The 21,495-nt window shown below is 36.0% G+C and overlaps 1 protein-coding gene across 3 annotated transcripts; it reads left to right on the top strand.

Moving 5' to 3' along the window:
* The first annotated feature begins 3,828 nt into the window (after positions 1-3,828).
* On the top strand, positions 3,829-18,046 carry mdm4 (MDM4 regulator of p53). Of its 3 annotated transcripts, none has more exons than XM_051122554.1 (11): positions 3,829-3,986; positions 4,514-4,614; positions 6,019-6,093; positions 6,182-6,315; positions 10,298-10,347; positions 10,828-10,892; positions 12,108-12,213; positions 12,411-12,571; positions 12,699-12,887; positions 12,979-13,047; positions 16,026-18,046. In XM_051122554.1, the coding sequence occupies exons 2-11, from the start codon at positions 4,528-4,530 to the stop codon at positions 16,590-16,592; spliced, it is 1,503 nt and encodes a 500-aa protein (XP_050978511.1). In that variant the 5' UTR covers positions 3,829-3,986; positions 4,514-4,527; the 3' UTR covers positions 16,593-18,046. The 3 variants fall into 3 exon arrangements, with proteins under 3 accessions (XP_050978511.1, XP_050978510.1, XP_050978512.1); XM_051122553.1 differs by having other exon boundaries at positions 3,839-4,183; XM_051122555.1 differs by having other exon boundaries at positions 3,839-4,183; positions 12,714-12,887.
* Positions 18,047-21,495: the final 3,449 nt, after the last annotated feature.

The raw sequence follows: 21,495 nt of genomic DNA on the forward strand, positions 1-21,495 counted from the left end.
CTAAGTTTGTCCAGTTGCCAGATCTTGTATAAAAAGCATCCTACCCAAACAATCGATACATCAAACAAATTTCAATCCATTTTTTTTACCTCAACCTGGCAACCTACAACCCAGTTGAGCTGTTGATATCTGCGTAGTAGTAGACGCGGGAATTTGAAAAAGGCATCACTGGTAGAAATGGGAGGGAAAGACTAAGGTGGTGCTCCGGCGAAAAAAGAACAAAATATACATGTAAATTGAACAACAGCTCGACGGAAGAATTTAATTTCATATCTCAAAGCTATATCGACAATACCGACGCGGCGCCGTAACTTTTGGCGCTCTAGCGGTTAATAAACAGAACTGCAGGCGTCTTGCGGAAGAACATTGTAGCCGGAGCTACTTCTTTGTGTATATGTCTATGACTAGTCACGCAGGTACTGGGCTAAGTTACTCCGCAGCGGTTCCTACCAGAACCAGTCTGAAATAGTCCGAATATTAAAACGTATTATAGGTGTACCTATAGTGATTCAGGATAAGCCAAAATGAATTCATTATGTACTCAATTATTATATAAATTTTGTAAATTGTGAACAAAAAATGTTACGGACAGCTTTTTATTATCGGACACGGTGGGAACGGTTAAAATCACGGTGGGTACACGTTAAATCACAACTGCAGTGTTTCTGTTTGTGTAATAAAATTTGTAATAATAATAAAAATAAACAAAAAGTCACGTTAATATCGTAATAATATACAATAGTATTATTTTATTATTATTATTATTATTTTAATAATATTATTTAATTATATTATTTTAAAATAATAATTATGTATTATGTATTTATTTATGTGTAATACCCCTGGTGAAAAAAACAGCATATGCTGGTAGGTATGTTTTGATGCTGGAATGCTGGTTAGGTAGGTTTTGATGCTGGTTTAAGCTGGTCCTTTGCTGGTTTATGCTGGTCCTTAGCTGGTTTATGCTGGTCCTTTGCTGGTTCATGCTTGTCCTTGACCAGCAACATGACCAGCAAAAACCAGCAAAGGACCAGCTTAAACCAGCATCAAAACCTACCTAACCAGCATTCCAGCATCAAAACATACCTACCGGCATATGCTGTTTTTTTCACCAGGGACATGTAGGTATATATTTATTATTACTCCTCCACCAGCCCTAAGATGTCTCCCGGATTTCGGTACCCAAATATTGGCAGGTATTGTAGTCATCATCAAAAATGTTTGAGATTAAATTTTGTGTCATCTTTGGTCAAGAGAAAAAGAAAATGAGGTGAGGCATCTTACCCTATATGGGCCATTCTACCATTCTACAGAACTGATGCAAACTGCTGTCCCACAAAAAATAAATAAATAAATAAAATAAAAAACCACACACACATTTTAAAAAGCATTTAAGCATTATAATCTTAGATGTTATGTATAAAATCATCATCATTATTGTGTACTTTCATTTGGGAGGTGCATGGCTGTCCTGAACCCTAACCCCTAAATTGTAACTCATAAAAATATATTTTTTTTGTTTTTTTCCATTGCTGTTGTTAAAAGTAAAAAATTATTTTATATTTTCTTTATGAAACTTTATGTAAAAAATGTATCTCACATTTTTCATGTCACTACTGAAACAGTGTATTTTTTAGTCTTTTGGCTGAGACTGATTTTAACTAAACCCATAAATCTATGATCAGGAAATATTCCTGTATCCCCCTCTCTCAGCTAGAAGGTGTGAGTAGATAGGTCTCATCATTTTGAGGTAAATGTGTTTAAAAGTCTGAAAAAATCTGTAACTTTAAGGAACATCACTACCGAACACCTTTTTTCTGCAATTAAGCACACTTTTTTAGATGTTATTCCACAACATTTAGCTTTTATATGTATACCACTGTTCAGAACTGTGCTAGCTAACCATGTGCTGATTTGCATCTTTGAGCTAAGTTCAAAAGTATCTAAAAATGTCACTACCGAAACACTTGGTGGAGTTTCGGTAGTGACATGTTTGTTTTTTGGGTGTTATAGTTGTGGAGCAAAGTTGATGAATTTTCTCAATGAAGTCAATAAGGCTCGAGAAGCAGAGTTCCAGATGTCAAAATGAGACTTTATTGGACAAAGCAACAAAGCCGAGATAACGGTTACTGCATCTAGTCTCCGTCTGTTCAGGTATCCCTTCTTATACCTATCCATGCTCACCAAAATTGGTAATTCCGTTTTTTATGGGTTACACCTGTCTGTTTTGACTAGCCCACCTGGCCCATCTTCAATGGTGGAATTTGGCTAGCTCGGCCAAAATGCTCTTAACTCCTCCATCTCCAATTAAAAATGACCCTTACTTCACCATCTCCAATTAAAAATGACCCTTACTTCATACTACTTACTACTGTCATATATTGGAAGTTACCCCAAGTTCATTAGTTCGCTTAAGTTCACTGATATGATCCAGTAGAAATCACCGGTGCTACCCAACCGCATACATATGAGACTCTCAATCTGTGTTAAGACATCCAGTATTGTAATAATCAGCATTTTGATCAGTCTGTTGATTATTGTTATAACCATACATTATCTGTTTAAGTAAAATAATATCATATTGAGTAAAATAGCATAATATGTTTTTGAGAATACACAATATTATCCCATAGAACTGTCACTACCAAAACAGTCACTACCGAAACCTCATTGTTTGGACAGTGACAAAAGGGAACACATAATAAATTATTATTATTATTATTATTTATTTATTTATTTATTTTTTTTTTTGCAATTATTTTTTGTTTTAGTAGTGTTTAATATGCAAGTTAAAATTCTGTAATGTGCCGTGGTCGCTACCAAAGCATTATACTACCATAAATGTGCTGTAACTACCAAAAATGCTGAATAATATTATTTTTATTTTTCAATAACAATTAGCCTATGTATTATGTATTGATATATGTGAAATACATATATATGCTGAATTATCAACTAAGATGTTATGTTTTTGGTTCAGTGTATATTCAAACTAATGAATCCTTAAATTTGAAATAAGTATGATCAACTTTTTGCCTTTTACAAAGAATATTAATAAAAAGAATAAAAATATTAAAAATACAACAAATCTCATAAATTACAAATATTGTTAAATATTTTTGGATTTACCTCTGAATAATTTTACAATGTAGATAACCAAAATCTTAATCTTAAGGAATAAGATTAAGAACAAATCTTAAGGTCAGTATAACTCTTCTTATTAAATTATTATTTCTGTGTTTCGATAGTGACAAATTTGGGGAGAGGACAAATATTCCAAAAGTTTCTGAAAATACAATATGAGAATTAACTGTACAGTTACTAGTAATGTGTACCTTGGATATTAGATATAGATATTATACATGTATTTTCAATACATTTCCAACTCTGACTTTGGACCAATTCTGTAGAATGGCCCATACATAAAACTACAGAATTATACATAAGTATAATACATCAGGAAAACACACACACACACAAACACAAACAAAACACCAGAAGACTATTATTTTAATACAACTATTTACACATATTAAGACATTTGTTGAATGTGAGAGGTCTAAACTCATAGAATACATTCATAGGCAGTAATAAAATATAATGAAATATACAGAACAAAAAAATACATTCAGAGGGGGACACGGGAACGTTGTTTGTATTTATTTATTTTATAGATTTTTTGCATTAAAAAAATTCCATGTAGGCATATCTATCATAGTAGACTTGTACATATTTCTGAGGATGGGTAATTGCAGTAAAAGTCATTATAGCGCCGCTACTAGGCGCAACCAAGAACTTGCTTTCGTTTTGAATTAGAAAAAAGGGAACTGTGCTTGAGGTCTGGCAACCCCGATGACGACATACACCACGTCAACTTCAACTGACTGCAACTGTTCAAAAAAAAGCCCAACGCACCTCTCCCTTTCTTTACACAAACTGTGATTCTTTAAAAACTGGAAACCATGTAATCGTTCACAGATAACACGGTGAGTGTGAATGCACTACCAGCGCGATTACGCGAGGTCTAGTTTAAACGTTATCTGCTCTTTTGCTTCTGAATGTCGCGCGCTGATAGCTCGCGCACGTTAGCCTAGCATCGTCGTTTCAACCTCGGAGAATTGAAATTTACCCAACCAGCTATCACAGCTTACCATATTATCCACATGCCAGAACTAGGATAATGGTAAGTAAAGTCATTTTAGTCTCCAGCATGTCCTATACGGGTGAAAATGTTTTGTGTCGTTAGTTGATGGCTACAATGCAACGCCCTCAGGAAAATTAATTTCGTTTTGACTTTCTGTTTCTTTCATTTTTAACATTGGTAACACTTGGTTGCACAGTATATGTATTACTGACATGTATCATATTTCTGTTGAGCTGTCAGTCTCGATTTGAACAAGGAAGCACCTATGATGTCTACCTAGACGCTCACTAAGTTGTGAAAGACAGCCCTTTGTTGGTATAAATAAACAGACGTTGGCGTTGTTCTGAATATAAATATGTTTCCTCCTAGTTCTTAAGTCAATCATGACCTCATTGTCATCATCACCATCATCATCTCAGTTAACGGGGTCAAGCTCTTCATGCAGGTCTCTTCCAGGGGAAGGGACTCAGGTAAGCAATTAGATAAGCTTTTACAATATATACACTCTCAATTTTGTGGATTCATAGTTCATTACTAATCCTGTAAATGCTTGACGAATGAAATATATTTTCAAAGAAGTGAATGCATTTTGAGTCATATTTGATTCATCAGGCTTTTATGGCCTATGTAACTTAGCATGATATCGTGAGAATATGGAGCTTTCACTCGTAAAATAAATAAATTATAAACAAAAACCTCAGCTTAGTTTTATTCAGAGGCCCAAATTGAGCAAAAGCATGTGATTGGATGTGATTCAGTTAGTAAGATGAAAAGATAGCTTGTAATGTAAATCAATGAGGCTTTTAAGCCTATAAAATGCGTATAATTATCAGTTGTCACTATATCTTCTAATAATATGGCTTAAGATGATATTTAAATTATTTTAATTGTGGAGGGAAAACATGTAATGCGATACTGTTGAATCATATTTGGTTTTTATAAAAATATACATAAAAAATATACATTTGGTTTTTATATAAAATATAATGTTTGAGTCAGTAAACCAGTCAGTCAAGTTGCTTCAGTCCAGTAGATGTTCATCTTGAAATACTACTGACAAGTTATTCTTATGTTTACATAAAACATTTCAAGATTTCATAGCAAAAGGATATGTGACCCAGGACCACAAAACCAATCATAAGGGTCAATTTTTTTAAATTGAGGTTTATACATCACCTGAAAGTTGAATAGGTTTTCCATTGTCGTATGGTTTGTTAGGATAGGACAATATTTGGCAGAGATACAGCTATTTGAAAAAAAAAAAAAAAATCATAATATTGAGAAAATTGACTTTAAAGTTGTCCAAATGAAGTTCTTAGAAATGCATATTAATAATCAAAAATTAAGTTTTCATCTATTTACTGTAGGAAATTTACAAAATATCATGGAGCATGATCTTTACCTAATATCCTAATGATTTTTAGCATTAAAGAAAAATCGATAATTTTGACCCATATTTTTGGCTATTGCTATAAATATACCCGTGCTACTTACGACTGGTTTTGTAGTCCAGGGTAACGTGTACCACAACCTGAGAGTGGACATTTTTACATTTATACTAAAAGGTCTTTTATTTAAAGTTTTGTGTTGAAAATGTACAAAATTTATATAAGCAAGTGCATCATGAATCAATTTTTCCAAGCTGTGTTTTTGGCTTATCCTGAATCACCTCTTCCACAAGAAGCATGCAGTTCTGTTTATTATCTGCTAGAGCGCCAAAAGTTACTTAAAAATAGGAGTCTTCAAAAGTAACTATTAATCAGGGGCCAGGGCAGATTATCTTATAATTTAGACAGAGACCTTAGAAATTTATGTTTTGAATATGATACAGTAGGCTTCATGCTGTTAAACATATTGCTTTTTGGTTTCTGCAGGTCCACCCCAGAGCTCCTCTACTGCAGATCCTGAGAGTAGCAGGTGCTCGGGAGGAGGTGTTTACCCTGAAGGAGGTGAGGAGTGTGTTTGAGCTGACCTCTTTAGATAAGAGTTTCAACAGATTGATAAGGAACAATCAATAATGGCAATGTTTTTGATTAGGTCATGCACTACCTGGGTCAGTACATCATGATGAAACAGCTGTATGACAAACAGAGACAGCACATCGTCCACTGTCAAGATGACCCACTCGGAGAGCTACTGGAAGTGGGGAGCTTTTCTGTTAAGAACCCCAGGTGAGCTCATAACTACCAAAACTGAGATGAATGGAAGAGAAACAGAAAGATGTCTCATTTGAGTCAGGTTTTTTTCAGTCATAGCCAGTGGGTTGGCTGATGACCAATATGAATTGCACATAATCTCTCACACACACGCACACACATATATGTGTGTGAGTGATTATGTGTCATTTTAAAGATGACTCAAAACGCACTCAAAAATGGCTAAAAATGAAAATGATCACCTGATAGGTTATTGATATATTTCTAAATTAACACAAGGGGGCGCTACCGTTAAATGATATTTGCTTTAGAATAGTTCACCAGAAATGAACATCATTTACTCACTTTCATGTTGAGCCAAACCTGTTTGATGACCTGTGGAACATACAAGAATATGTTCTGACAAATGCCCATACAGTGGAAGTCAGTGGTCACCAGAACCAACATTCTTCAAAATATCTTTTCATATTCTGCAGAAGAGAGAAAGTTATTCAAATTTAGAACAACATGAGAGTGAGTAAATTGTCACGGATTTGTTTTTTTGGGATGAACTACCCCTTTAACCACTTTAAGATAACCATATACTGGCTGTTTAACTCTTTCCCCACCAAAGACGAGTTATCTTGTGTTTTATGAGAAAACACTTTCCCACCAAAAATTGGATTTTACAGCTTTTTGTTTTCACTGTTATACCCTCAGAGGCTTTGATCTTCTGAATGAGACCAGAATTTTCCAAAAACACAGACTAGGAAGACACAGAAACGAGCAATCTCATATGTAAGCAGATACATATGGAGAAATAATGCGATCAACAACAATAAACGGCATATAAATCAAAACTTCGTAATGTTACAGAGTGAAATGTCGATGCAGGGTTGGTAAAGTGACTGTGTAAAGTGAAAGCTTTGGGGGTGCTGATTGAAGCGATCTACTGCATCTATGCTTTGATTATCGTACAGAATATGATCCAGATGTAGTCTTTGATAAAAATGCAGTTTTCTCAGCTTTTTGCTCAAAATGTTGCTTTGCTAAGTTTCATAAAAATGCACTTTTTATGAAACTTACCTACATTTAAGTGTTAAGTGTAAAAAAAAAAGAATGCTTGAAGCTAGAACAGGTTTTTTTGTTGTTGTTGTTGTTGTTTAAAAGTAGAGGCTCTGTTCTTTTTGACATATTTTATGTTCAGGTATTTATTTAAAAATATTTATATTCTGGGGACTATGGCTGTGAAAGTGACAGATTGGACCACCTACTGTCGTAACGTGGTTTTGAGATATACATGTTTGCGTACTGTGTGTAATTATGTATATATACATACAAACACATTCATGTATATATTTAAGAAATTTTTACAAGTATATGTATTTATTAGAATTTTTATATAGTGTATATTTTATATAAATAAATATATTTCTTAAATATGTACACTAATTTGTGTTTGTATTTACATATACATAATTACAAACAGTACACACATATATTTGACAAACTCAAACTTTTGTTTTGTGTGTGTGTGTGTATATATATATGTATATATATATATATATATATATATATATATATATATATATATATATATATATATATATATAAGAATGTTAAAAGATTGTTAAACATTCATTTAACAATTTGCAAAAGTTTGTAACAACCTAGGCTGGCCCTTCTCTCTCTCTCTCACTTCCCCATTTCACAGCTGCTGTTGCAGCTATTAAAATAGCTCAGTTTAGTTTTTAATAGCAAAGTGGTTAGGCTATATTTGTTTTCCTTTTTAAAGGTATGTGTTTGGAACATTTTTTGTATGTTACATTCAAGTTTTTATTTTTTAAAGTAAAGCGGCACACAGTGAGTTGATCATAGCCTATGTTTGATCAATTTAGCCTTCTCGAATCATCATGACTTGCCTAAAATATCACAATGTTAGTTTAAACGTTTAAAGCATATCACAGTGTTAGTTTAAACGTTTAACCTAGATAAATGTGCGCTATTAGGCATATCCAGTTGTTTATGCGAAGAGTGGAAGCTAAAGCGTGCTTCGCAGCACATGAAGGCACCAGTGCATAACTTTCAAACAACTTAAAGTACGCTGTCATTTTTGCTCATTAGAGTAAGAGTAATATATCACCTGGAACTGTAAAGGGTCTGCTTTAATTTGTGTAAACTCACAATATGAACAAAATGCGGTGCTTTTGTAAAATAAAGAAAAAATACAGGATGCGCTTTCTGATGTCTCAGTGTTAAACAGGAGCGCTTCACAAAAATGAACTGAAACTCAGTGAATACTTTCCTCATAGAAATTATGAATTTATCTATAGAAAGCAATAATCTATTACATTACTACTTTAAAACATAATTCAAATAGAAAACAAAAACTCTTTCATTATGTAATCCATAAAGATGCATTTCTCTCTAAAGGCACGTCCAGTGACCAGATGGCGAGTCAGGATTGTCAACTTTGTCTTTGCACACTGACTCAGAAAACACTAGTTTATTAATAAATAATTCAAATATCTCCTTGCTATTTCCCCCCGACGCATTCATGGTAATTACTTTTGCTGGTGCTCTGCAGCAAGCTTTAGCCCAGGTCTTCAACCCTGTTCCTGGGGACCCACTGTCCTGCAAAGTTTTTTTCCAGCCTGCTTCAGCACACCTGGCCTGTGACTTTTCTAATAATTCTGAAGACCTTGATTAGCAGGTTCAGGTGTGTTTGATTAGGGTTGGAGCAACCGCTGTGGCAATCGAGTCACAGCTAGGGGTTGACGGATTATCGGGGCCGATATTAAGCATTTTTATGATAATCGGTATCGGTCATTTTCAAAACCAATTTGCCAATAAAATGGTTTAATTTTGAAACGCACTGTTTGGCTCTGATGCAGCCTGTCCGAACTCACCACTCTGTGGCCGAGAGCAATTTCCGCCCACCGGCCATCTGATTTGTTAGGAGTCATGAGTCCGATTAATCATCGCAGAAGGCTGAACGCACTGCTAACTGGAGCTGTTTCAGTGATCATGCATCAGTTGTATCTCAAAGTTAAGGCAGCAGCAGACGTTGCTGAAGTTGCAATAAATCACAATACACTAACGATACACTGAAGTTGCAAAACACCTCAATATTATCTATGATTTCCACGATACGGAAAATGCGGACAGAAATGCGGAATCCAGTCATAAATGGAATTTTCTGTAGTCTGTATAAGAATTTGTCAAAGTTTGGATATCAAAAGTAGGTCCGTACACTTAAGTCGAGTCACGACGTGGACTAGTATCTGTAAATATTAAGCTGCAAATATACTATTTAAATATGGATCCTGCATGTTCTGCATTATTATTAGAATTTTGTTAAAAGAATAATTACACAGTATGCTATTTCTTCCATGTTTTAATTTTAATAGTAAACCTCTATGTTTGCCAAAAATAAAGAGTTTTAACTCTCATTTGATTAAAAGATAAATTAAATAGTTTTCCAAATTTAATTAAAATTAAAACTAACTGAACTTTTTTAGTGTCACATAGGCCAAGATTAGGATGACATTAAGACATTTCAATAGGCTGTTTAACTAAGTGTGCTTGTAATAGGCTATTAGTGTTATAGTTTTATGGAAATAGTTCTACAGTGGAGCTATGAAGACAATTACATTACTTACTATATATATTATATTAAAATATATTACTTATTATTAGGGATGCACCGAATATTTGGCCACCGAAAATTTTCCCAAAGTGCATTTTCGGTTTTCGGCCGAAAGATCTTTATCACCGAAACAACATGGCCGAAACAGTATGTTGTGATGACGCTAATAGAAACTGCGGCCTGCACATGCTTGTCTGAAGCAACATGTCTGCGGTGTGAAGTTGAGACGGACCACATAGTGAAAACAATGATTAGGCTACTATATATGTGACTATCAGATATTTCAGCTCCTATCTCTTACCTGTTTATTTTATTTAAAGAGTTCAACATATTTCACGTATTTACATCTGTCTTTTCTGTCTTTCATAGCCCTGTGTATGAGATGTTGAAGAGGAATTTGTTTATTTTGAATAATTCGGGTAAGTCCATCCTTCTTGTTGAATTTAATCTTCCAGATGCATATTTTGAGTGACCCTGAATGACTTGTCATGCTGTCACTTAGCCATTTTACTGTCTTGCTTTTTCTCAGTTTGATTAGCCCCACCTTTAATTTTGAGATGTGTGTATGTATGTTTGAATGTGGTTTGATGTGTGTGCTACAATGGGTATGTAAAACCTTTTTTTATTTTTTGTTTTTCCCCTAACTTTGTCATTGTATTATCAGGTTAGTGTACTGAGCAATCTTGATACAGAATCTTGACTTCAGGTTAAATACTTGACTAGATTAAAGAAAAAGATTAAATAATGATATATGCGAACATTACGAGGTCAGTTTTGCATTTTCCACGACAGATTCAGGCATTACGTTTGGGCCAAGTGTGCTTGAGGTGTGCTTGGTGATTAAAGGGCAGGTTTTTTTCTTTTGTTTGTTTTGTTACTATGTCTTATTTGAAATACAGATGCAGCAAAGAATCTTTCAGTCGGCAAGGATTCTAATGAGTCTCCAAGTGAAGATCCTGGTCAGGTAAAACTACAGCATGGTGCACAGGAGAAACAGTGTCCATTACTCCTCTTCATGGCAAACATTTGATCAGAAAATCAAATGAATCCTATTATAATAAATCTAATTTATTGATTAGTTCTGTTACTTGTGATTTCTTTTTAAAAGAAAGGCTGACAAAGGTGCTGTGTGCAGGGTATTTTGGGTAGCAGATGTAGTGTTCTTTTTTTTTTTTTTTTTTTCAAAAGGTCATTATATGGTTGTTTTTTCAGCATACAGTACTTACTTTTATGCTTTTACATTTGTCAGCTTTTTTCCTTTCTTTTTTTTTTTTTTTTTTTTTTTTTAAGTGTGTGCTCTAATCAACATTTAAAATACTTTAATGTCCTTGATTGTCTTCTCAAGCCATCACGTCTTTTCTTTCCGTTGTAGTTGCTCATACTTTTGCTATAGTGCAATTTTTGTGTGTGAATTGCATCATGATCAGTAGCCTGTTTGCCACGAAGGGGAGGCCGGCAGCTGTCTCCACCAGCCGTATCTGTACAGAGTGGCACCGTCTCTGTACTTCCCCACGGCCGGCTTAGCCTGGTGGTCCTTCCGGAGAAGCCACCAGCGTGGGCCTGGCTGCTGGGGGACAGAGTACCTGTCTCTGTTTGTCGCTCAGAGTTTCCTTCTCTGCATCGTTGCTTCTTTCGGAAGGACTGCAGCTTCCTTCTCAGTTCACTGGCCCTTTTCACCCCTCTGTCCTACACCCATCCACATTTAACACCATTGGCATGGCGGTTTACAGTCATGAGTTGGCAGAATGAAGTTATGTGGGATTGGGATGAGGTGCCTGATACCGTCATGCATTTGTGCTAATCACAGGATTTTAAATAGAAAGGTTTTGAGTGATTAATGCTAATAATATGAACACTAAAAGGTGTTATCATTTTGGATTGGCCTTTTTTTTCAACATTACTGGTATTAGTGGTGAGATGTTATTTAGATACCAGGTGTCTACTTGTTTGAAGCTACTTTATTTGCACTTGTAGCTCAGCGGTGTCTAATATCTCTGTCATTTGTGATTCATTCTAAGCAACCTTTTTAGAAACCTCCTGTTATTTTCCCCCTCCCTCTAATTGTGAGAACTTGGCCTTTTGTTGCCACACCCATGGGTAACTGCTGTGAAGGAACTGCTGTCCTACCGAGTGTCATGTCATTACTGTGTGCTGATACGACTTCTCCCTTGCCGTGTAGGTTTCCAGTGGGTCCATTAGCTCTGGACAAGCTCTCATTGCTGGTAGTTCCAGCACTGGCGCAACCCAGAGCTGCTCACAACGCAGACCACGTGATCCTGATGAAGGTCAACTTGAACCATTAAACACACTTTAGAGCAGGGGTCTCTAAACTCAGTCGTGGAGGGCCTGTGTCTCTGCAGAACACTGGTCGTCCAAGACAGAGTTTGGAGACCCCTGCTTTAGATAATATAATAAATCATTATCACTCATTTTTGCAATTGCAATATGTTTTTTAAGATCAGATATTGATCTGTCCTTACAGACTCCTCAGATGGCTTGCCCAGATCTGCTTGCAAACGGCCAAAGCTGGATGTTACTCTGGAAGAGTGGGATCTTTCTGGGTTGCCCTGGTGGTTTCTGGGTAACCTTAGAAGTAATTACACTCGCCGGAGCAATGGTTCAACAGATATTCACACCAATCAAGTAAGTGGGCACGATACCCAGAGCATAATTCATATGGTCATTTTCATGAAGAAAAACAAGAAAACTCAGTAGTCTTGGAGTTAAGTGAGTGTAGTGAGACTGTCACACAACTAGACTGAGGGAATAGCTCTCTCCTGGACAGGACGAGGATACAGCCATCGTTTCTGACACCACAGATGATCTTTGGTTCCTGAATGAGGCAGAAAGCGAGCAAGTGAGTGTGGAGATGAAGGAGGCAGTGCTGGAGCAGGGAAGTGACGCGGAGTCTCCACATGAAGAAGAGGAGACTGGGAAAGATAGTAAAGATGACCGAAAGGTGAAGTTACTTTTTTTCTGTTGTGACTGTGTCATTTTAAGATAATTGAGTTGTCATAACAAGCTAAATGCAGTACTTTTTCACTTTTCAGATGCAGGAAGATCAGGATGATGACTCTCAGTGTTTAAGTGATGACACTGATACAGAGATCTCCACACAGGTACACAAAAAAAAATAGTGCTATTTTGTTGCTCTTTATTATTGATCAACTTAAATGAGTTTTTAAAGGAAACCCTGGGTATTAAGACTTGTATATAGCTTAATAGAACTTGAATTACGTAAATTTAAATAGTTTTAATCATAGTTTGGGCTATGTTGGGTGCCATTATTTCGATAACGTGAAATGGTTGCGCTCGGTGAGCTTCAGCCGCTACCTGTTGCTGTTTTTACCGCAACACAACTCTGAAAATAAAATATTGATACAATGACCACAGCTACTGAAAGAGCTTACAGGTGGCGATGGATATACTCATAGGCTTAAACTAGGGCTGTGCGATTTTTCTGATATTACGTAGGGCAGCACGATAAATCGAAATGAAATCGTGATTTAGCAAAAGCTGCGATTGTCATACGCATCTTGTCAGGGAAGCATGGTTCTGTGATCAGTAGTAAGGCCAGAGGGCACTCTCGCACGGGAGCTCCAAATATGCCAGAAGAAGAAACCCAGGAAATCATGATCGCTGCAGCTGAATAAACAAAAGATTTAACTGCTTTCACTGACTGATAAACACACGACTACAACAAAATGTGGTTTATCTGAGTTCTTATAATTTTCCTTTAATAATGTATATAATAATGCAGTGCCTTTATCACTGCTTAGAATACTATGAAATGTTGTGTTCCTTAGTCTGTGTAAAAAGCCACAACATCTCACAGAACGATTTATTTCAAACACTCGATTGACGTTATGAGGTGCGTTTGGAGTAAAAACATGTTATTAAATGTGGTATTTTCATGTGCTTTTCAGATGTAGCAGCATTTACTGCACCGTGGTCCACTGAGAAGCTATGCAAACAGCTGTCATTATAGCAAAAAGATTTCTTCGATTTCATTATCACGTGGTTAAGTCGTCTCTGATAAGAAATGCGTTATAGTGTAGCTTGTCAGTGAACTACAGCTTTGTAGTAAATGCTGCTACATCTGAAAGCACGTGCTGGAGATTTACTATTGATTACACAATCGGCTTTCCTGACAAAATACACATGACAATCGCCTTAAATTAATCGTGCAGTGATTAATTTGAATTGAATGTTTTGCCACGATTTTATTTTTTAGAAATTTTTAATAGAAATATTACCAAATTTTAAAATTAGACAGACATCTTAAAAATGCAAACTGCTACTGGGGTGTAAAAATCCATGGATTTGGGATTTTTTTGTAACCTCAAAATACTTATAAATCCAAGGCACTTGAATAATGTAAAAAAATATAAAAAGCCTTTATTTACTTGGCTTTAAAGTTTTAAAGTTTTTTTTTTTTTTTTTTTTTTTGGTAATAAACAAGTTTACAAGCCAATATTTTTTGTTTGCATCATGGTGACAGGCTGAAAGCTGCTGTTTATTGTTTTTACAGAACATTTATAGTTACTAGTAGTCTACTGGTGTTATGCCTTCAGTCATTTTGAATTTGAATTACCGTGACTTATGAGATTTTTTTTTTTTTTTTTTTTCCTTATATTATTTTTTAACATATATGTATAAGACATGTTTGTACAACATGTAGTTGTAGTTCATGCATCTTTCAAGATATTGAACAAGTGTTTTGTTTAACATTTATATCATGTTGTCAACTTCATGTGTGGTGCACTTGGTATATAATTTTCTTTAACTAAAGGGTTAATAAAGAAAAAGTTACTTGAGTCTTTTTTTTTTTTTTTTTTTTTAAGATTTATTTTTGGCCTTTTTTATGATAGGACAGATCATAGCTGACAGGAAGCAAAGTGAGAGAGAGAGAGAAGGGGACAGGATCGGGAAAGGTCCTTGAGCCGGGATTCAAACTCGGGACACCCATAGCCCAACAGCGCTGTATGACGGCGCACTGCCCACAAGGCTATCGCCGTCATGTTGTTCTTACATTTTCAAGTTGACTAGTTAAAAATCGCAAAACATCTAGAATTGGTCAAATGTTCTGGAAAAATCAAGATTTAAATTTTTGCCATATCGCCAAGCCCAGCTTAAATCAAATTCCATACCATTTATTTTTTCACACAGTGTGTCTAAATGCCCCTGGCTATCGAGTGAAATCCATGGTGAGAAACTCCTTTAATGACAGCGGCGTCATGACAAATGTCGGCGTGTTTACATCCTGCCAGAATGGCATCTAGCGTTTCTTGTCTCTATTGTTTAGAACTCTTTCAGTAGCTGTGGTCTACTAAAAGCCTCAAAGGCATCAGGGCTAAAGTGGAGAGAACAAAGATGTGGGTCTTTAGGAAGTTTTATTCATCCACGGGCATCTTCCCATTCTTTTCTCCTCTTCTTATCGCTTGGAAAGAAGACTTAATTAATTCTCTTGTTGCACTTTGACTGAAAAATACAATCAAAAGCCATACAGCGTGGCATGGTATCAACATTTTATTTTCCAAATTGGTTATTCCAAGCTGTGTTAAGGTAAAAATACCAAGGAGCACCAGTAGCTCACAGAGTGCAACCACTTTACGCATTGAAATAATGGAGCCCATATAGTCCAAAATATGTATAATGACAATAACGTATTTTTTTTCATGGGTTTTCTACTACATATTTCAGTAAGAGACATCAGTTACATTATAAGCCATACAAGTCTAATTCGCAGGGTTCCCTTTAAATGGCCAGTGCTGATATTTTATATCTAAAATATGCATTCTTTGAATAGAAAGTTCCAAAGAACAGAATTTAACGTTATTATCAAATAAAAACCCTTTGTGACGACATAAATGCCTTAACTGTCATTTCTGAAAACTTTTATTCATCCTTGCTGAATTAAAGTTTCAGTTTCTTAAAAGTGCTCACCCCAAACACATGAACAGTTTATAATGAAATCAGTATTTATAGGGTAAGATTTCAGTTTGTATAGAAGTGTATCATTTTTCTATTTATGTTCTGAAATAGTTCTACATACTTGAAAGGCGTATCTTTTTCAAATGACTTCTTTTTCTGGCAGGATGCGTGGCAGTGTTCAGAGTGCCGCAAATTTAACACCCCTCTTCAACGGTATTGTATGCGTTGTTGGGCTCTGCGGAAAGACTGGTACAAGGACTGTCCTCGTCTCGTACACTCCATCTCCGTACCAGACATCCCTGCCTGCAGTTCACGTCCTGAGAGGGATGAAGATGAGGAGGATGATGATGGAATCGACATGCCTGACTGCCTTAGGACCGTGTCTGACCCTGTCGTCCTCCCCTCGCACCACGTCTCTAGAAACATTCCCCCATCATCTGCTTCCTCGTCTAAGGGAAAGGGGCCTTCCCAGCTTCACCACCACTTACAGGAGAGCTCAGAGGGAGACAGCCAGGACACGCTGGACATGGAGACGGAATGCCAACCGGAGGCCATACTGGAACCCTGCAAGCTGTGCCGGGTACGGCCGAGAAACGGCAACATCATCCACGGCCGCACGGCTCACTTGATCACCTGTTTCCCCTGTGCCCGCAAGCTGCACAAATTTCATGCTCCTTGCCCAGGCTGTGGTCAGGTTATACAGAAGGTCATTAAAACCTTCATAGCATGACCGAAACATCTTAAAGGCACGCATGTATTATAAAAGAACACTCGCATACTAGTTTTAAAAAAGGTTTCCTTGTACGAAAGAAGGCAGGGAAATTGACAAACCATTTCTGGGATAAAATGAACACGGTGTATCAGTACAGTGCATCTATAATGATTTATATTGTATAGTACAAATCAAGTATAAATTATGTACAGAATGTAATTTAAAGAAACTGGCCTTGTATTGACGGTTCGCCGTTGTTTTGTTAGCGTAACAAAAAGCGATCTATTTGCATCTGCTTTCTGTCAGGTGAAGAAGAAGGTTGGCCTCCATGATTTGCTACCGATGTGAATTATGGGTCAAAAATATTAACAGACCCAGAAGAATTGCATGGCTTCAGTATTTGTGCCTGCATAAATAATTAAAATCCTAACCTTTGCTACTTTAAACAGAGCAGATAGTTTGCTATAGCGCATTTGTGTACTTGACCAGTTTTGGTTTTAGAGAATAGACTAAAATTTTTATTTTTTTTCCCCTTGCAGATTTCAGGCACTTAAAGACTAAAGCTCTAGGAATTACTCCAGTGTGATGTTTAGTACGCCTGGTGATGGTTTTTCTTCGAACAGGTGCTTTAAGCAGATTATACGGGAATATTTATTTATTTATGAACTTAAGTTTTGGTAGGGTGACATTTAATGGGATGACCAGTCAACTGTCACATGTCATTCCTGTGCTATAGTGAAAGAACCAGCTGTATTACAGATTGTGAAGTATTAAACTTTTAATGTGTGGAAGCTAAAATAGAAAAGTGTAATTAGGCCATTGGCCATGCTTTTCACTTCCTAACCTTTTCTTGGTTTCTGAAGATGCTCAGTTCCTTCTTGTTCCTTTGTTTGTTTTTCTATACCTGAACAGTTCTCATGTATGATTGAGATTCAGTTTAGCCTTCTGCCTCTCATCCACACACATGTGCCTGTTTTATGAAGATTAAGGAGCCTGAAAGCATTTAGCAGGAATTCTTCAGTCTTATTTTCGATGGAACTGCCAGGTGAGATAACATTTATACGGAAGTGTTTTGAAATAGTCATATTGCCATATTTTTTTCTTCAAAATGGTCATCTATTGTTGGCAGCGTTAAGTAAAAATTTACCAGAGCACTTCTGTTATATGGGATTTTAGGGTTATTGTCCTCTGCTTTTCTTAGCACTGCATTGTTTCCCATAACAAAGTGGATTCAGTCTCTATGTATTAAGCGCAGCCATTGAGGATTGTTAAAAAGGAAATCTGTTGTCTTCAGCCATTAGAGGGCGAAGAGCTTTCACACACAGTAAACCCCTAGGACTAGCTTTGTTTATTTCTAATTAATGGTGTGTTATTTACCTTTTGAGGATGTGAATCCAAATTTATCTTAAACTTTGTGTGTGTGTCTGTGTATGTGTGTGTGTGTGTGTGTGTGTGTGTGTGTGTGTGTGTGTGTGTGGAACAAACACTGCTATTTCACTGCCATTATGCCTCATAGTGTGAAAATGAGAACAAATTCATCCTAAGCCAGTGCAAGTTATATAATGAAGTTTATTTAGTTGTTTTGTTCACTTGTTTGTTTTATCGAAACCTGGTTTCTGTTTAGATTTAATCTGAACAGTAATTTATGTTTGTTTTTTAACTGTAAAATAAATAGTCTAACCAATGGGAATAAATGCTGTTGTTTATTTTTACCCGCAGCCTCATTGCGGTATTTTCACAATTTATTTTCTGACTATGTATTGAGACTTTTTCTTGCGCCAATTGTAACCATCCAATGTTTTGTAGCATACATTTTAGGTTTAATTTTGTTTTCTACCACAAGGAGGCAGCAACATCCTTTCAGTTATTAAAGAATCATTTGAAATCTTTAGTGGCAACATGATGCTTTGCTGCCTTTTGACTTTAATCTTTTACATAACCCTGCCTTTATTTCAACTGTTTATTCTCAACATAGCCAGTTTGTTTATAAAGCATTAAAATGTCACTGTTCATGTGCTTGATGTGTCCACAGGTGATGTGACCACATGAACTTGCATGAAATTCTGCTTGTTTCTGTCTATCAGACTTGTCCAATGGAAGACACAGTGATGTAATTGGAAATCAATAACGAAAGTGTCTCGAGGGGTCAGTCTCCATGCTGAGGGATAATTGGGTTCTTCCTCTAATCGCACCTCTAATCTCTCACCATCTCGGGTCGTTGCCGTAATGGGCCTACCATCAGGTTAGATCAGTTAAACTGACAGTAGCTGGTCACTGAGAGGTTCATACATAAACGGCTCAATGTCCTCAGAAGGATGAGACTATTTAAGCGTTTCAAGCTTCGGTTTTACACGTTCTTACCATTTTTCATGCCTTTTGATCTCACGATGAAGAAAAACTCATTGTTTGTGATTGTTTTCCTCCTTACAGTCTTTCTTTTTATGATTTATTTATTCTCTCTCCTCCTTTACATGCTGTTTACACTGGCAGTTTCAGTTTATGCAATCACCAGACTGACATATTTATGAGTGCTCCTCCCCCCCCACTCTTTCTATGACATTGTTTACAATATGTGTCTCTAAAGGCTGAGATTTTGGTATTGACAATGCGTGAAAGAATGATTTGACCACATTTTTTGGTGCAGCCAGGCTTACATGCCCATCCATTGCTATCATGTATTCAGAGACAATAATGTGAATTTCATTAAATAAGATTCTTCCGATGATAAATACTTATTAGAATTCCTGAAATAGCTTGATGCATTGACTGCTAATGACACAGCTTAGTTCTGCATGTACAATGAGTCATACCAGAGTCACACAGGAGGAATGACAGCTCATTGTTTTCCCTTATTATGCAGTAGTTATAGCCAGACTATTTAAATAACTGTAAATGATTTTTAAATGAAGTGACAGTCACTTTTGTAGCAGTGATGTGTTCAGTGCTGTCTAGCTGCTCATTGTTTCGTCAATATTGTGTGTTCACTGCTTTGAGCCTTTCTTTCCAGACTGACTGTTCTTCCTTTCCGATATAAAGCATTGACAAAATCTGTGTCTGTCCAATGATGTGAAACAGGAATTGTATGAGGTCTGGGGATTTACAACAATGCTCCTGCAGGCGGTAAGAATCCACCTTTCACGCATACGCTTCCGTTCAAAAGTATAGGGTAGATATGCTTACCAAGACTGCATTTATTTAAAAATAATCTTGTGAAATGTTACAATTTTAAAATATTTTAATATGTTTTTAAATGTTATTTATATATATACATATATAAAATTTGTGCTGCTTAATATTTTTGTGGAAAACAGATCAGAAAGCTCTTGATTTTCATCAAAAATATTGTATTTTTTGTTCTGAAAATTAACAAAGGTCTTACAGGTTTGTAATGACATAAGCATTAATTAATGTAATTAATGACAAAAATTTTGGGTGAACCATCCTTTTAATAATGACCAAATAATTTTTTTTTTGCATCAGCTGTTCCTTAAATATGTATGAGTTGAAATGCAGAGCTAAATGTAGAGTGTTATCGTAGATGTGGGGACCTCTCACACGAATATATGTGCACACACTCTCATGCCCCACCTAAAACAGCCCAGTTCTACTCCATTAACCAGTGTCACTTCCCATTTCTGGGCTCTTGCTCCCCCGTTCCATATTCCATTATCTTACTCACACGGTCTGCCTTCCTTCCCCTTATGGGGAAATCGATAGCCACACTAAATAGATTTCACAATCAATTTTTCTATCATCGTTCCACAAAACTGCTTCCTGGCTTTGAAAATGGGAACGCTTTAAAGGAAAGGAAAAAGAGAGCAACAGGATGTTTAAAGCACTCAAATTCCTGCTGGTCTCGTCTTGGACGGCTGAGGTTAGAGTGTATTTTACACCGTTGTAGCCTGAATTTAATCGAAAAAAGTTTTAGGTGAATGTTGTTTGTACTATTGGAAGTGTAGCTGTAAGCCAGTTTGCAGTCATGGCAGGTGTTGTATATACAATACTCCTTGGGGTTAGGTTTTGAATTTTATTTATTTATTTGTTTGTTTTTCCCCCATGAAGAAATTAACGTTTTCATTTGTCAAGGATGCATTAAGGTGATCAAATTTTATTTCAAATAAATGCTGTTCTTTTTGACTTCCAGAAAATAATTAATTCCACAATAATATTAAGAAACAGCTGTTTTCAGCAGCGATAATAATTAGAAATGTTTCTTGAGCGCCAAATCAGCATACTAGAATGATTTCTGTGAGACTGAAGACTGTTGTAATGGCTGCTGAAAATTCAGGTTTGCATCACATGAATAAATTACATTTTAAAATATAAATAGGAGACCATTAATTTTAATTTTAGTGATATTACTGTTTTATTGAATTTTTGATTGAATAAATGTAGTCTTGGTCAACATAAAATTCTTACCAACTCCAAGTGGTAGTGAACATGCGTTCCTCCATTTCCTTTAGTTCATGAGGGCAACAGGTTTGTTCCAATGTCTATGCATTTTAACTGAATGTTTTTTTTAGTTCATCACTTCAAACGTTTATCAGATGGTCCATCCATGACTGTATTTAAAGAAACCGCAGTAGTAGACTGTGAAAAATCGGTGATATGTCATTAAAATGGCATTCAAAATTTGTAGGACTTCAGCAAAACATTTGAAATAGCAGTCTTTGAATCTCTTAATCATCACTTCCTGATTTTTATTACTTGTTCTTGAGTCACTTTATTACTAATATTTTTGGTCTAATTGTCCTATTGAAATAACTTGTGATTTTTTCTAATAACAAGCCACTTTGTCTGTGCGGAAATTGATAGACATTCTCAGGCGGTGCTTTGATGGTGCTTCCGTTCCATGATTATTTAACCGGCAGTGCCTGCTGTGACATCCAACACATTCAGATTTGTCAATATGTGAGTAATG

Source organism: Labeo rohita, chromosome 11 (assembly GCF_022985175.1).
Source record: "Labeo rohita strain BAU-BD-2019 chromosome 11, IGBB_LRoh.1.0, whole genome shotgun sequence".
In the NCBI taxonomy this organism is placed as follows: Eukaryota; Metazoa; Chordata; class Actinopteri; order Cypriniformes; family Cyprinidae; genus Labeo; species Labeo rohita.

Bases quoted from the DNA above. Each gene is read 5' to 3' on its own strand.
- mdm4 (XM_051122554.1), top strand. From the start codon at position 4,528: ATGACCTCATTGTCATCATCACCATCATCATCTCAGTTAACGGGGTCA. The intron at 4,615-6,018 runs GTAAGCAATTAG...TGGTTTCTGCAG, and splicing joins TTCCAGGGGAAGGGACTCAG to GTCCACCCCAGAGCTCCTCT. The intron at 13,048-16,025 runs GTACACAAAAAA...TTTTTCTGGCAG, and splicing joins ATACAGAGATCTCCACACAG to GATGCGTGGCAGTGTTCAGA.